Source organism: Euprymna scolopes, chromosome 32, assembly GCF_053919585.1.
Source record: "Euprymna scolopes isolate OS-2025 chromosome 32, ASM5391958v1, whole genome shotgun sequence".
In the NCBI taxonomy this organism is placed as follows: domain Eukaryota; kingdom Metazoa; phylum Mollusca; class Cephalopoda; order Sepiida; family Sepiolidae; genus Euprymna; species Euprymna scolopes.
In genome coordinates, this window is record NC_136513.1 from 78,325,479 (window position 1) to 78,343,084 (window position 17,606).

The 17,606-nt window shown below is 33.0% G+C and overlaps 1 protein-coding gene across 1 annotated transcript in view; it reads right to left on the reverse strand.

The window, feature by feature from the left end:
- The window catches only part of LOC145256119 (solute carrier family 22 member 21-like), an 81,672-nt gene that overhangs the window by 35,245 nt on the left and 28,821 nt on the right, over nucleotides 1-17,606 (reverse strand). Inside the window, exons 2-5 of the mRNA XM_080114705.1 lie at nucleotides 14,849-15,048; nucleotides 10,426-10,656; nucleotides 3,373-3,575; nucleotides 2,280-2,561 (exon numbers count right to left, since the gene is read on the reverse strand). Of these exons, the coding sequence (XP_079970831.1) occupies nucleotides 2,280-2,561; nucleotides 3,373-3,575; nucleotides 10,426-10,563 (623 nt within the window). The 5' untranslated portion in view covers nucleotides 10,564-10,656; nucleotides 14,849-15,048. The remainder of the gene's footprint in view (nucleotides 1-2,279; nucleotides 2,562-3,372; nucleotides 3,576-10,425; nucleotides 10,657-14,848; nucleotides 15,049-17,606) is intronic.

A 17,606-nucleotide genomic window follows, 5' to 3' on the forward strand; every position in this document is an offset into this window, starting at 1 on the left:
ACTCAGTTTACGTCCGGGGACTTTAAAGAGTTCATTAGAGACTTCCAAGTGGACCACATTACAACTCCGACATACCACCCTAGGTCAAACGGCCAGGCGGAAAGATTTGTGGACACACTGAAGAGAGCTTTGAAGAAGGCTAAGGACACGCCATCCGAAAAAGCCCTACAACAATTTCTTCAGGTGTACCGCATAACGCCCAACGAAAACACACCATCCCAGATGTCTCCAGCGGAAGTAATGTTTGCAAGGAAAATACGGCCAGTTTTTGATAAGTTATTACCAAAGCAGGTAAAACACACCAAGCTGACGATACCCAAGAAGAACTACATGCCGGGAGAAAAGATATTTTTCCAAATGCATAAAGATAATAGTACCTTCTGGGACCGGGGAACGATCATTAACAGGATCGGTCGTATGGTCTATATGGTGGAAGGACCACACTCCACACATAAGAAACACTTAAACCAAATTTGCAAACGCACTTCAGACGAGCCAAGTGAAATTCCATCTGAAGAAGAGACGATGGGCCTCCTATATGAGGCATTTGATCTGGAACCTCCTCAAACCAGTACGGAAATACGTCGTTCCACTAGAAAAAGGAAGCTGACGGACCCCTTGGAAGTCAACCCTAAGAGAAAAAATTATATTTCAGGGAAATAAATCTTCGGAGGGGGGTGTTCTGGGGTAACTGACACCCCTATTCCTGTCTTCACATGGACTCTCCCATCGCTGTGAAAGGCAGCCATTTTGGACTCTCTAATCAGATTCCATGCCAGCCTAATCGTTGACATGACTTTACAGACTCTCCTGTTTGATATTGTGAACCCCTAAAATAAGGCCACAACACTTATCAATGGCAGAAGGGGGCGACCAGGTCTGGGAGCTCTTTCCACAGACTTCCGGCCATGTTTGAATTCACGATGCCAGCGTTTTACAAGGTCATATGATGGGGCATTATCACCACAAGTTTCTTTCATTTCATCAAAAGTCTCCTGTGGTGTGCGTCCTTTCAGGTACAAAAACCGGATCACCACTCAACATTCACACCTACCTCAATTCAAACACCTGTAAAATAGAAACCACAATTAATTCAGAGCTGTAATTTGCCACATAACCGATAGAGATATAAATTATTGCACATGCAAAATTTCAGCTAGATCAGACAACTGGAAGTGGGTTGGGGGCATTACTTATTGCACGCCCCTCGTAATATGGATACCTAAAATGGTTACGTATTATCAGCTTTAAAACCGACGGTACTGATGACTTATCCCATCTAAACTTTCTGAAAATAAAAATATAAATAATATGCTCTTATTTTTGGAATTTTTTACTCATAATAGAGCACTCTGCTGGAATCTTTTTTCCAAAATATAACTGCATATATATATATATATATATATATGATTAGTTTTTATTTTTGAAAAACAAATCCAGCAGAGTGCTCAATTAAAAGGAAAATCCGAAAACTAAGAGCGCATTTATATTTTGTATTTTGTGTACAGAAAGTTGTTAGATTAGATAAGTCATTGGTACCGTCGATTTCAAGCCCGATAATTAGGACCGTTTTAGATATCCATAGCAAGCTCTCTTCAGCCAATACTCATCTGCATTCGCGGATATGAATATTCGCTGAAAAGGGCCTGGTATGGATATCCTAAACGGTCCTAATTATCGGGCTTGAAACCGAGGGTACCAATGACTTATCTCATCTAACAACTTTCTGTACACAATATATATATATATATATATATATATATATATATATATATGAATTAATAATGTCTGACGAAGACTTTTGGTTATTACCGATCAGTTGTCTTAAACATTAGCGACTATGTAATATTTGTCTATATAAATAAGTATTTTATATATATATATATATATATATATATATATATATATATATATATATATATATATATATATTGAGTGTTTAGTTAGCCAATCAGCTTTCTAGTTTCCACCGCACCCTTCCTAATCAGCCAATGAGCAGGCACTTACTACCTAGCTCTACCTATGTATTGAGCCCTGTTGAAGTAAATACTTAAAGTTTACGCATAAATTTATACTTTCATATATTAATTTATGTGGCTAAATGAAGTAGTTTTGTGCGTGTGTGTGTGTGTGTGTGTGTGTGTGTGTGTGTGTGTGTGTGTGTGTGTGTGTGTGTGTGTGTGTGTGTGTGGAGAGAGAGAGAGACAGAGACAGAGGGAGGAAGAGAGAGAACTATATGTATAGTAGCTTAAGAAGAAGGAAAATCAAAAACCTTTTACCCATTTATCAATATAATGATAGTCATTAATCTTGCCGTCCCATCAGTTATAAGCGTCTTAATTCCCACTTTACACTCTTCCGGTGGAACGATTATATCTTCCGGCGTCTTGTCGATGTCATTCTCTTTTTCTGACGGAAGTAGCCCGCTTGACTCCTTGACGCACGTGCTCCAGATATCGTCGAAGTTAACGCCGTTCTCCTTGGCCGCACGGCGCAGTATTTTCTTGCTTTCTTCCATCTTGCCATTTGTCAGGAGCCAACGAAGAGATTCTTCGACGTACCTGCACGAAATAAACGAAACGATTAAATGAATAAATAAAGGAAGCAGGCGACAAGGAATTAAAGCAAGGATCATTAATTTGAACAAATACAGTGAGGACATTGCAAAGGCTGCTGCAAAAAGTGCTCTCCCTCTACTTTGCTAGAAAATTAATCAAACTTAATAATATCTCGTATCTCTACAAAGCCACTATTCGCCAATGCACGGAGTATTGCGCCACATTTGAGCTGGTGCATCCACCATTAGTCCCTCCCTCTTTGACGGGATCGCAAAAAGAGTCTCCAATCTAATAGGTCGCGCACTATCAACCAACCTCTAACCTCTGTCCCATCGCCGCAATGTTACATACCTGTGCCTGTTTTACAAGTACTTTAATGAAATACATTCTAATGAACTCATCGCACTTGTAGCCCTCGGCGTATATACCTCCGACAATCAGCAAAATTCCACCACTTCGATGTTGAGGATCCTAGACTTTTACCCTAAGAGCTTCATTCCTCAAACTGCTAGACTTTGGTATTCCTTCCCTCTATCCCGATTCACTGACTTTTGTTGGTTTGTCATGCTTAAGTTAGAAATAGGGTTTTTTTTTTGTTTGTCATGCTCTACTTTAAAATGGATTTTTATTGGTTTGCAATGCTTTCGTTTGAAATGGATTTTTGTTCGTTTGTTATGCTCCAATTTTAAATATAGCATTTTATTTGGCCTGTCATGCTCTTGTTTAAAATAGCACCTTTTTTTTACTTTGTCTCGTAAACCGCGCATATTAAATGGGTGTATCTTCAGAATAAGCATTGTTGATATATCCTTACCATATCTCCACAAAAACAATCATCGCCAAAGAAACGAAGGCAAGAGAATTTATCCTCCAACTGAATGTATGGAACAGATAGGCCAAAGGCGCCAAAGAAACGACGCCAAAAGCCCATAACAATCCTGTAGTGGCTGCTATCATTGTTTTGTCTTCAGTCGTAAACAACTCCAACATCATCGTGAAAGAGGGAACAATCACAGCCTGAGGAAAGAAAAATAAAAACTTAATTATTTGTGCAAACTTTTAACTGATTTAAAAATTTCATTTTAGAAAATGAAAAACTGTGTTTTTGAAAATCTTTATTCATAACAATAATACCCTTTGTTTTTTTATAACTGGATTCCATCTGTCAACGAGTTGTAAATTCCTCGGCTGTACAATTATTTAGGTTTTTATGTAGTTTACATTGCACTGTTGATTTTATAAAAATTATTATATATATAATGGCTTGCATTTATGTTTAAAATGAAAAAGTAAAGTATCATGGTGAAATTATACTTAACATACAAACATTCATTTTGAACGCACCCCTGTCATATCAAAGAATCTAATGTTTATTTTAAATACCGATCCTTCCTGCTTGTGGGGTAATAAAACTTCTTAAATACACTTGTGCTGTTAGGCTGTGTAAGGTGTTAACTTTGGTTAAAATCGACTGTTTCTTCTTTCATTAGATTATTTCGACTATCGATATTCATCAAAGGCATTCCTATCTTAGAACACTGCCAGACACACAAAGTACCTTAGTGTGAAATGTAAGAAAAATTGACCCAGTCGTTTTCGAGTCCATAGGAAAAGAACTCACACATAAGTTCCTTTTATTTAATAGAGATAAAAACGACAGTCTTTCCTAACATAAGTATATCAACTTTGCTTACAAGTCGACACAGGTGCATAAGTAAAAATCTGCGGCAGAATAAAGTTTACTGTTGCTGAATAACAGAGTGGAACGATAAAATTGTCGCCCTAGAAAAGGCAACATGATTCCATTTCGGTTTGATGAAAACCAGTTTTCTTTTCCTTTTCTTTTTTGGAGACCACCTATAATATCTTAAAGTGATGCGAGATCGGAGATTTGCCGCTGTACAATTCATGCTCTCTACCAATCCAAACTATGACAACAGGACCATTGCCAACACTCTCAAAATGCAAACCCAGATGGTTGAATATTTGAGGGCACAGCTCAACAAAGTCGACTGTTGTTGCTGATTATAATAAATTGGTGCCAAATATTTTGCCAATTTAAAATTTTATCATGAAAACAAAAGAAAAACTGATTTTGAAAATGAAATAACAATACCAATCTTTGCTCTCAGTAACGTGATCAATCTGTCAACAAACTTATAAATATCTCGCTTGTAAAATTCTTTAGGTTATGATGTGAAATATGAACTTAACTCATGTTCAATCTACTCGTGATGTTTACCTAAGGCAATCTGAATGGTTTTGTAATCCTAGAAATAAGTTATAATCAGAGGGGGTTCATTCAGGAGAGTATGGAGGATGGAGCTAGAGTTCCCAACCGAATTCTCCTAGTTGTGCTTTGACGAGCATTATCATGATGGAAGATGACTCCTTTTCTGTTTAATAAATGAGGTCGTTTTGGGGTCAACCTGCGTTATGATGCTTTAATAAACCAGATAGACAAGTTATAGATTATTCCCGGTGATATGTTTAAGTGATAACAATACGCTAAAAATAAATTACAATGGTACAATGCCCCTTCTAAAGATAAAAACTTTAGCACCGACCTGAAACTGCAAACCGTTTTAGTATAATGAGGTTAGCTTTCGAGAAATAAATAATTGGTCTCACACGAGGTCTGTCATCATGCCAGTTTGCTTCGGATTTGGTATAGTTTATTCAAATAAATATATTAATTTTAATCTTAAAAAAATATAAACGAGAAAATAACGTTTTACCAAGTATTATCTCCCTTGTCTCGAAAAGATTTTGTAGCAGAGTTATCTCCCTTGTATTTCAGATCAGACAATATTTTGGATTAGGCGTGTCGCACATTGACTTTCAATAAATATGTTTTAATTAATAAGTACTTCTTCAGTTGTAGCTATAAAATAAATACTTGTTGGTTAATACAGAATCGTTGTTATTAGATCCATTCTTTATATTCGTCTCCCATATATTACCACTTCATATCATTATGCAAGCATTAATTCCAGCTGGCCGACATAATTTTATTTCTTAAAAAAAAATTATTACCTGCATATACCAACTCAACGTCTCATTGAATCAATTATATTCAAATTTACTTTATGAATTTTCATGTTCTGTAACCACGCCATTTTGTAAGTTTCAATATATACGAAAAAAAAAACCCCCAGTTATTTGTCTATTTTTTTACTTTAAGGTGTTTATTGAATAATTTTTCCTCTTTATCAAACTACTAAATCAGATTCATTATTTCGGATATATTATAGCTAAGTGCGTTCGTTTATTGATATACACGGTTTCGGTGCTTTTTAGATGTGACATTTTAAACCGGATTGACTTATGTATACCCATACTATATTTCATTATGCAAGAATTGAATCAATTATATTCAAATTTTCTTTATGAATTTTTATGTTCTGTAACTACACCATTTTTGTAAGTTTCAATATATACGAAAAAAAAGTTATTTGTCTGTTTTATTTTTATTTTAAGGTGTTTATTGAAGAATTTTTCCTCCTTATCAAACTATTAAACTAGATTCATTATTTCGGATATATTATAGCTAAGTACGTTCGTTTATTGATGTAGTCAAATAAAAAACAAATAGTCAGAATCAAATAGTCAAATAAAAATTGAAAAATAAAAACAAATAAAAAGTGGCTAGTCAGAACCAAATTTCGATTAATCGGTTTAAATGCTTTTTAGATCTGATATTTAAAACCGGCTTGCCTTATATATACCCCACTATATTTCATTATGACTGATGAATTCGCATGCATCTTCAGTTCCTCGTAAATAATTGTGTGTAGTTCCCACACTGACATCAAACTGTACACTTATTGTCTTTATAGGCACATGACGACACTAATCCATGAAATTCTATGTTTGACTAATCAATTCTAGTGTTGTAACTTCCTTACTACTTTCACAGCTCTCATTATCCCCCAGAGACCCCCTGCTTTCCTTGAATCTCTTATGCCACTCAAAAACTAATACTCGATTCATGCAAGATGGTCCAAAAACAATCTGAAGCATCCCATACATTTTCTGTAGCATTTTTTGCAAGTTTAAAACAGAATTTTGTTGCATATCATTCTTCTAAAGTGCAAATTACATTCATGAAATTCATGAGTTGTGAAAATCAGGCTTTAGTACTGTGTATTCCATTTCCTGCTGTAGCTGTTCATTTGAACCCGAAATCATAAAAATTGGTCAGTCATATCATAAGATGTGTAACAATAAAATACTGAATTTTCCAGAATCTACGACAATTTTAAATGCCTTACGAAAAAAAATCTGGAAACTATTCCAAATTTCATGATGTTGACCAACTTACAATTTATTCCTTTAATCATAGCAGAGTGGCTCACAAACTGCCAGACAGAGCACAGTGCAAAAGACTACTCATGGATCAAGACAACGTTTTATTCGACAAAACCACAGACGAATTAGCAATCGATTACTTTGTTTTCCTCGCCGTTTTTTTAATAAAATATTATAGACGTTGATCTTATAATTCAAGCGAACACTAATTTCTATAGTGCATGGACACGTATGAAAACTCATGCATACCTGAGTCATGATTATCTTTAATAATCTGAGAGCTGCGTATGTCGAAATAATCTTATATGATGTTTTTTAGAGGCGGTGAGCTTTAAATTGATAACCATATTTCTTTAATTGGAGATTTAGCAACTATCGGTTATTATGAATTCAGCTTGATTTTGGCAAGTCATCAGGTAGTTTCTACAAGACGGAACCACATGCCACACAGCACGCGATACAAGCAACTTATTGGGAGAAACATTTGATGAACGAATAATTTTACGAAATTGATTTGTCAACTGGCCTCCTCGTTCGTGCCATTTAACCTAATTAGATTATTTTCTTTAGGGATACGTAAAGCCGTATTCTATCCTGATAAATCAGACACAGTAAACTACTTCAAGAACATATTCTAAACGTTATTGCCGGGACCCATATCCCTGCAATTATATTTAAATTCTAAATATAAAAACTTCATCTTTGAAATAAACCACATATTTGTATAACTAAAATATTTTTCTGAAACTTATTTTCATTTGAAGTTCACCGTCTGTAAAATATTTAATTTCAAGCATATCTTTATGTTCTTTGTTTCTTATACTTGTGTGTACGATCCAAATAAAAAGAGACATGCTATTTATGCATGCACAAAACCCAACCTATCAGTCCGGCATTGCCCGGGTGTTTGGATGTGTATATTGAACAAAAAAAAGTGGTAGTAGGAAAGCAGGCTCGAACCCGTACCCCAAAGGTAGAAGAGAACGGGGTAAAACCTAACGTTTATGCTGTTACGACCACCGCCAAACCGGAAGCGACATTTTTTAAAATTAAGGCTAGACAATCTGAAGGAGAGGATACGTTTAAAAAATATCGGCGAAAAGAGTCACCCCCCCTGTAGAAAAGTGCCTAGTTGAAGGGGAAGATATTAATGTTTTTAGCCAATTTTTCGATATTTATCGTATGAAAGGTCGAACTTTAAAACGATACTGATCTTGGTAAAATCCGTCGCCTCTATTGAAAATTTAAGGCAGACATGCAAACATACATACATACATACATACATTTATATATTAGTAACTAAAAATTTTCGACCCTAACTGATGAAAAAGCTTGCCCTATCTATAAATACCCTTTATGTAAAATTTCAAATATTTAGACCAGAAACTGTCTGAATAATTTGGAAGAGACCGCAGAAGTCAATTTTTCTTTTAAAATTGACCCCTTTTTGGACCCCTTAACATTTATTCTTTTGGGCTCAAATCAAGTTATTAAGTTAGATCCATGTCCAAGCAACCTATATTTAAAATTTCAGGTGTTTAGACCCAAAATTGTAGGAGGAGTTTGGTAGAGTTATCAAAGGTCAAATCGTTTAACTTTAACCCCTTAATCGCAAAATTTCTGTCCGACAACCAATTACATCGATTTTCCCAAATCTCAGTACCCTGTATATCAAATTTCGAACCTGTAGGCTTAAAATTGACAGAGTTATTGCGTAGGGAAATGTAAGCAGACACACAGACACTTTCACTTATATATATATATATATATATATATATATATATATATATATATATATATATATATATAGCTAGCTAGATTTGTTTAACAAAAATATATACGCATACATAAATATATATGGAAACAATTTTGTGTTTACTATAAACTTTTTCGAAATTATTATGCAAGTATAAATCATGTAGAATATCTGCATAAATATAATTACAGGTAATAGTTAACTAAAGATGATTATCCCATTAAAAAACCGAAGCAACTAATAGGGAATTAATTAAAATGAATGTTTAAAAGAATATGCAAATTAGCTAGATCGTTTGCTAGTGAATGCAATTCCACAACCAAGATATAAGAAAATTGTATTTCGATGCACATAAAAGAAAACCAGATTCGTAGGAGTAAAGTTAAGTGAACGTGTCTGTTTCTGTGTATATTTATCTACGCAATAACTGTATCAATTATTATTCTACAGATACGAAATTTGATATGATCGGTTTTGGGCCAGAAATTTGGCGATTAAGGGGTCAAAGTTCAACGATTTAACCTTTGAGAACTCTACCAAACTCCTCCGACAATTTTGGGTCTGCACACTTGAAATTTTAGATATAGGTTCCTTGGACATGGATCTAACTTAATAACTTGATTTGAGTCCAAAACAATAAATGTTAAGCGGTCATAATAGGGGTCAAAGTTTAAAAAAATTGACCGCTGTTTTATTTTTTATTTTTTGCTCAACATACACCTCCAAATACCCGGGCAACGCCGGGCACCCATGCTAGTATATATATATATATATATATATATATATATATATATATATATATGAAAAAGAAGTTTGACTCGTATCCAGGTAAACTACATCTAAAATTCCAAGTGTTTAGACACAAAATTGATAGAGGAGTTTGGTAGAGTTTGCAAAGGTCAATTCTTTCAACTTTGACCTCTTGGCAGCCAAATCTTCGCCCAAAAACTGGTTGAAAAGCTTGCTGCATGTCTGAATACCCTTTATGCAAAATTAGCTGAATAGTTTGCTAGAGACCGCAAAGGTAAAATCTTTTGAACTTTAACCTCTTGGCAGCAAAATTTTCGACCAAAAACCTAATGAAAAGCTTGCCCTGTGTCAGAATAAACTGTATGCAAAATTTCAAATGTTTAGATAAAAAGTTAGCTGAGTAATTTGGTAGAGACGGCAGAGGTCAACTTTTTTAACTTTGACCCCAATTTTGACTCCTTCACATTTATTGCTTTGGGATCAAATCAAATTAAAAAGTTTGATCTATGTCCAAGTAACCTACATCTAAAATTTCAGCTGTTTAGACCCAAAAGTAGCGGAGGAGTTTGGTAGATTTTAAAAAGTTAAATCCTTCAACTTTGACCCCTTGACAGCCAAATTTCTGGTCGAAAACCGATTAAAAAGACCTTCCCAAATCTCAATACTCCTTATGTCAAATCTCGAGTCTGTAGATTGAAAATTGACAGAGTAGTTTCGTAGGGAAATGTACACACACAGACACACACAGAGACAATTTAACTTTTATAGATATAATAGAATAGATTGCTTTTGAGATAACTCTACATTTGAGGTGTAACGGACAAACGGACTGACATAGGAACCAACAAAAAGTCTGTGACAAAGATGCATGGGCGTATATGAGAACTCAACACCCTTCACAGTGCAAGATAGTTTGGCGCATGTTTTAATAGATATTATCTTTCAGATAACCCTATATCTGGGGTGTAACGGACCAACGGACTGACATAACAAACCAATCAAAGAGTTCGTGACGTAGATGCATGGATATATATCAAAACTTGAACATACCTGGCACATAATACCCTCTAATAATCTGAGTGCTGCGAATGTCGGGTAATCTGGGGCAAATGATAACCCGATCCCAATACCTAGGAAGACGATGCTTAGGATAATATGTATCTTTTTCCGGCCGTATTTATCGGTCATTATAGGTACCGTCAGGGACGATATTAAACCGCCAACTGAATATAGTGTCTGCGTCAATTCGGAAAAACCTTCTTTGTCGCACACCAGATCAAACTGAAAGGATAAAAAAATAAGTGAAAATGTTTAATAAAGTTAGCGACCTGAAAAATATAAACAAAAGATAAAACCATTATGCAAAATAATTTTTAGATGTAGGTGTGCAAAAAAGTAGGGCTAGCTAACGATCAAAGAACGATTAAATTTAAGCATGGTGGAATTTTACAATTCGAAGTCGAGTGAGAGTTACGTCTCCCGGCAGTAACGTCAGAAACAGGAAGTCGTGAATCTAACGTGGCAAATGGGTAGAGAAAATCTTTTTTTTTTTTTTTTGTTTTTGTTTTTTCTTTTCATGAATTGACTGGGTTTATATCCTTGCTTTCTGTTCCCTGTCTAACAACAGCGAAAAGAATGTAGCATTCAGCTACCACATCACTACTGCGACTATAGAAATACAACCAGCATGTTGGGGTTAAGTGGATGTAATGTTGTAATTGAAGAATACATAGTACCGTGTTAAAAATTATAAATTCTAAAATTAGATTTTAAAAAATAGAAAGAATTTCAAATTTGTAGTGGATTTTAAAAGTTTGATATATTTAGTACTAGTAGGAATCGCCGGCGTTGCTCGGGATCGAATGAGGATCAATAATGTGCACTTTCTCACTATATCTCTAACACAATATTACTTTACTAGCAGGACCTGTGGACATTCCACAGGTTGAAAAAAATATTTAATCAACAAATGTTTTGATAAAGCTGATATTTTTCTGGATAGACCAAAAAATAGTTATTTTGGACAAGAAAAACAATAACACACAGTAAATATAAGTTTATTAACATTTCTATGAAAATAGTGTCCAGCATATTTTAAATATAGAACCGACCCAAATGAAATAAATTAATAAATATTAATAAATACTCAGAAAGTAATATTGTGCTACATAGTTCAATACAAATAATAAAATCACTTTCTAAGAGACAGTCTTTAATTTACTCCTTCAGTCCAGCACCTCTTGGCAGACAATGTTCTTCATTTCTTACCCTGTTTCTTTCGAATAACCCTTTTTCTTACATAACGCTTCCTTGGCTTCTTTCTTTGGTGAAGAATCGCTGCACGTCGAAATTATTTCACTTTTCATTTCCCCCATATTATTACAATGACCATATTTTATCATAATGGTAATAGAAAATGAAGCTACATTAAAGAAAGATAACTGATATTCTTTCCAGGGTTGCCAGATCGGCCTTTTCAGATCCAAATTTCGCGAATTTAGCTTTTTTAAAAGCAGTTTGGCATCTAAAAAGTGTATTTTGTTTGTTTTTTTTTAAATGTCACGTACGGACTAAGGAAGGAACAAACAGGATATTATATTATAGCTTTGTTTTTTATCAAGATAAAATAAAAAAAAATAGGGACGGAGAGTGAGCATCTCCAAAATAAAGTTTGTTTATTAAATAAAGTACTTTATCCCTACATATTATTCAGTTTTCGTACCTTATGACGTCATTACTTAACTAGACTTGTGTTTAGTGGTGTTAGACAAAGTCTAAAAACATACTGAGTTTTTTGTTGTTGTTTTTTTCCCTTTTACTAAAGGTGAAGAAAATCGACCATGACTGTTTGGGAGATAATCGATTTTCTTGCATCGAACTTTTTTTGCATATAAATATAATGTAAAATTATCCCAATTTCAGAGCAGACAATGTTTTAAGGACATGTAACCAATTTTGTTTATTTTAAATATCGGTTATGTTCCTGATTAAATTTTAGTATAAAATATGTCATGCCTCCTTCCTGCTATTAACCTTAAGTTTGGGTAATAGGAAACATTTGCCAATCGTACTTAAGGTTAATAGTAAAAAAATAGTTAACCTCCTTTACATTTTAGAATTTTCAGAAATGATGACCATTTTACATCTAATTAATAAATTCAACTAAAAATTCAGTCACTCTAAAATAACTTTATTTTTTTTCGGTGTGTTTATGCATAATCTCCTAAAAAATTATATCATGCTTTTAGAAGGGTAATGCTTTTAAATGTAGATATAACTGCTTTTAAATGTAGATATAACTGCTTTTAAATGTAGATATAACTGCTTTTAAATGTAGATATAACTGCTTTTAAATGTAGATATAACTACTTTTAAATGTAGATATAACTGCTTTTAAATGTAGATATAACTGCTTCTTTTAATTTTACAAAGTTCTAAATTATTTCCCTTCATGTATTGTCTCTAAGAAATTTATTAATTTATTGTGAGGTTTTCATTTATATTTTTAATTTTTGCCAAAACTAAAAAATATATACAATAAACATCATTTCAGAGAACAGGCAACAAAGATAGTCAGAGTGGTGTCAGCAAAATAAAATGTAAAACTTGTTACAGCATTGTAAATCTTATAAAATCAACGATGAACGCCTTGAGAGGCTCATACAGAAGTTTAGTAAATAGCTACGAAAAGAAATGCGAACCTTATAAAACATTTGATAAAAGAGTAGGTAAGTGAACTCTATAATATTTACTTTGTTTACCATAAGTTACTATTTTAAAAAAAATACATTTACTTTGAGAGTCTATGCTAAATTCTGTATGGGATTCTTAACCTGTAGTCATGTGGCCCTGTTCTACGTTATAAATAAACAAACTTATAATAAATAAATACATAGTGTTTGTTTCATTTTTTATTATCAAGAAACAATTGAAAAGAATCGTTTTTAGAATCGGAAATAAGGCTATAATTTTGCCAATTCTGATTTCCCCTTCCCTAAAAAAAAAAGTTTCGATGTTTTTTATTTCCGATTCCGATTAATAGACCCAACCCTAGCATAAAAACTCTGAAATATTTTAACAGCAATTATTTAGAATTTAGATTGAGGGATCAGTTTTGTTTATAAATTGAACGTCACACGATCTCTCATTTACCGAATAGATAGCATTTAAATGACATTCTAGTTCTCAGACGTAAAGTATTCTTCTAAGAGGAGGGGGCAGCTGAACTTTAGGTTAATGATAAAATTAAGGGAGAGATTAAGGGGAACTGTTTCTACCTAGATTTAGGGCTTGTGGTGAGGCTAATAGAGATTTTTAAATCTTTGCCCTCCCCCAAACACACACAATTTATCTCACTTAGATAAAGGAAACCAGAATACTTACTCTTAAAATGCTATTTGAATAGACGACCGGTCCTAACTAGACGATAAATTTACGATAGATGTATATGTAAACCGCATCTCGAACTCTAAACTCTGAAATGTTCGCCCAATGCTTAATTGTCTAAAGAATAATAATAATCTCATTTGGTGGAAGTGGCATTTAGCTATCTATAAACAATTCTTTTAACATTTTCAAATGATCTAAACTGTAGAATGTACTATTAATGTTTCTTAAGACAAATATATTTATTAAAAAACGAAATCCCCCCATATATATATATATATATATATATATATATATATATATATATATATAAAGCTGAATGTGTGTGTGTGTGTGCGTGTGTGTGTCTGGTCACGAATAGGCTCCTCTATGGTTTACTATTTAAAAAAAAACTGATTACATATAATGATAAAATATGTATCGAGACACAGGAATGGGTATGTTTGATCTGGCAGAACGGTGGTTCATTAAAATTGTGGGGTCTGCGTTCGCGCCTGGTCCACAAAGTATTGAAATAAAAAATTATAAAAAAAAACGTTTACAAGTGTTTTTTATACAGATGTACATAATAATACTTTGATAAGTATGTTTTAACTTAAATAGGGAAGTATAATAAAATTGTGGGGTCTGCGTTAGCGCCTGACCCCCATAGAATGGAAATAGGCACAGACTTTAATAAAGACTTTTCATATCTATCTGCATAAGTATACTTTGATAATTTGAAAAATTTGAAAAAGGTTCAAACTTTAAAGTTCAATCTATTAATTTCATGCATCAAATGAATAAACATATTAAGTTGGAGTTGCCCGCTTAAATGCTATTTAAGTCCAACATTTAAAACACGATCTACTTAATTTTATATATTAGATGAATAGACATATTAATAATTGTATTAATTGACTTAATGTTTTTCTTATAACTTTTTTACAAATTTTTAAAACTTTAATTGTTATTTAATTATTTATGTTTTTCTCAATGTGACTAATTACGTGAATAACAGGGGCTTCAGTCAGTGTTACTTTGAGGAAAGGATATTGTATGTTCTAGAAGTTAAAGGGAGATGACACCGGGTGGCAAAGACACTTACCTCCGACACAAAAGACCGCGACCGTTCTGGGGTGTAACTGTAGCCGTTCAAACATGGCAGCGTTTGGTTTGTCTGGTTAAATGTTAGAACTTCTATGTGGCATTTTTCATATTTCAATGTGAAACTGGAATCGTCTGCGAATTTCAAATCGCTCAGTTGAGTTTCGGTTAGATTTGCGCATTTCACCTCGGGAAGAATACCTGTTCAAAATAAACGAACATATATTTTTAATAGAGATATGAGGAAATTTTAAACCCCTTCATAGTATTCACCGCCAAACATCTGTCAATCTATCCATCTTGTTAACTCGAATCTTCAAATGTTTTTAACCTTGATAAATGTTCACTCATTAGTAAAAAAAAAGAAAAGAAGTAAAACCTTTGTGAAATCAGTTGATGTAGTCCCCAAGTGTCTTGAAAAGCTAGTGTTGAATGCTGGCACCTATATTAAATTCTACATAAAACCTCATGCTACGCACTTTGTTATTATATTCATTCCATATAATTATTATATTTTAGCAATTAATTAACGGACTAAATATTAGGGAGTAATTTACAAAATATCCTTTAGATAAAAGTAAAAAACAAAAACAAAGTTAAATGTAAAAAGAATGTCTATAAATAAAAATGTTAATGCCCTTTTGTGACTACCAGGTAATCTAAAAAAAAAAACAAAAAAAAACCTACTGAACCGATTGCCTTGAAATTTTGCTATAGCATTTTAATCGAATAAATGCGTGTGTTTATATGTAAGTTTTTAATTATAAGTTCTAAATTTTTATTTAATAAATTATTTAGTTTTCTTTGTGACGAAGTGGCCATTTTTCATGCGGGAATTATCACCGGACACGTGAAAGCCTTTTTTCGTCTACATTTTCTTTTCCTGTCTTTCTTCCTTTGTTTATTAGCAAGTATGTTTTTCTTTTTTAAAATTTCTTACATTTTATTTTCGATATTTTCTTTTTTATTTCCGATTTACTTTGTTGAGTGATTACACATTTTTCATCCATTTCTTTAAACTTTCTTTCTGGGTTTCAACGATAAAATACTAAACTTTCACGTAAATAACAAAAAATGGATTGATTTTTTGCTTTAACATTTCTGTCGGGTTAGAATTATCACAAGGTTATTTCCACGACATTAATTTCGAACACTAAAACCAACGCTTTTGTTATAGCATTTTAACTTAGTACATATATTTAATATAAAATAATCTTATAATATTTAAAAAAAATATATATTAATTTCGAAAGTCGATTTTTCGCAAAAATACCGGACATGCAGCATTGTTTTCATTCGGCATTCAAACTGTGTTTTCTTTCCTTTATTTGTAACTTTAAAGTCGAAAACACACACAAGCAAAAAAACCCTTCCGTCGTTCTTGGTATTGTACCCGAAACTTATGGATATAATTTCGTAGAACGTTATAATTAAAAAGTGATCCCAGACGTTAAAACTCATTAAATAACACAATGAGAATTTACACAAAAAATATTCCGTTTACGAAACAAAAAAATAAATAAGTCACTTACCTACATTTTATACTTTACAGAAAAAAGTAATACTTTATTATATTTTGCATAAATCTTTTTTCAATGGGTTGATTTTGCTTTTAGAATTATAACAATATATTACTTTGTTAAATATTAATTGATTTCTTTATATTTTTTAGAAAAATAGAATAAAATGTTTTGGCGTCGCGGAGTAAAAACATATTACTTCGGCATTATGTAACAACTGTGTGGTCTAAACACAATGATTGCCACATTTTTCATTAAAAAAAATATATTCATTCCGCAAGTCGATTTTTCGCAAAAATACCGGACATGCAACATTTTTTTCATTCGGCATTCAAACTGTGTTTTCATTCCTTTATTTGTAACTTTAAAGTCGAAAACATACACATACTACAAGCAAAAAAAACTTCCTCCGTTCTTGTACCTGAAACTAAGGGATATAATTTCGTAGAACGTTATAATTAAAAAGTGATCCCAGACGTTAAAAGACATTAAATAACAAAATGTTTTGGCGTCGTAGAGTAAAAACATATTACTTCGGCATTATTTAACAACTGTGTGGTTTAAACACAATGATTGCCACTCACATGGATAATTATATATTGCGCGTTCCAAAGTGGGCAAAGCAGATAACCTTTATAACTACAAAGAAAATCGAACAACTAAAAAAGTATTGTAAAATTACACATATAAGAAACGTGCCCTTTATCTCTTTTTTTTGTGCTTGACCACACCGAGCCACAGCAACGTGTAAAGCTAGTATTCTTTTAGGAAGAATATTAGTTAAAAAAAATAAACAAACGTATTCATTAATAATGGGGATTTGGTATCTGTTTGAAGCCGAAACTATACTATTACTATTAGGTTGGTGCAAAAACAATATCGTTTTCTCACATATGGAAAAGCTCGCAAAAAATGAATGAAGAGATTGAGAACGGTAACGAATAACACGATTCGATAGAGCAAAAACGCGCTTCAAAATTATATATAATATGGCTATATATCAATGAATTAATTCAGAAATCTATATGTATAAAAGCGAAAATGTGTGTGTGTGTGTGTGCATTTTTGTACATGTCAGCCAAAGGCTTTTTTCGTCGGGATTCTCGGGGAGGGGGCACTATTTCTTACAACTTTTTATATGCTGTCGAGATCATAATATGTAACACTTACGAAACGACGTCGTAAAAGTATTTTATTTCAACGACTTTTATCTTACAAAATTCGCGCTGTGAATTCGTT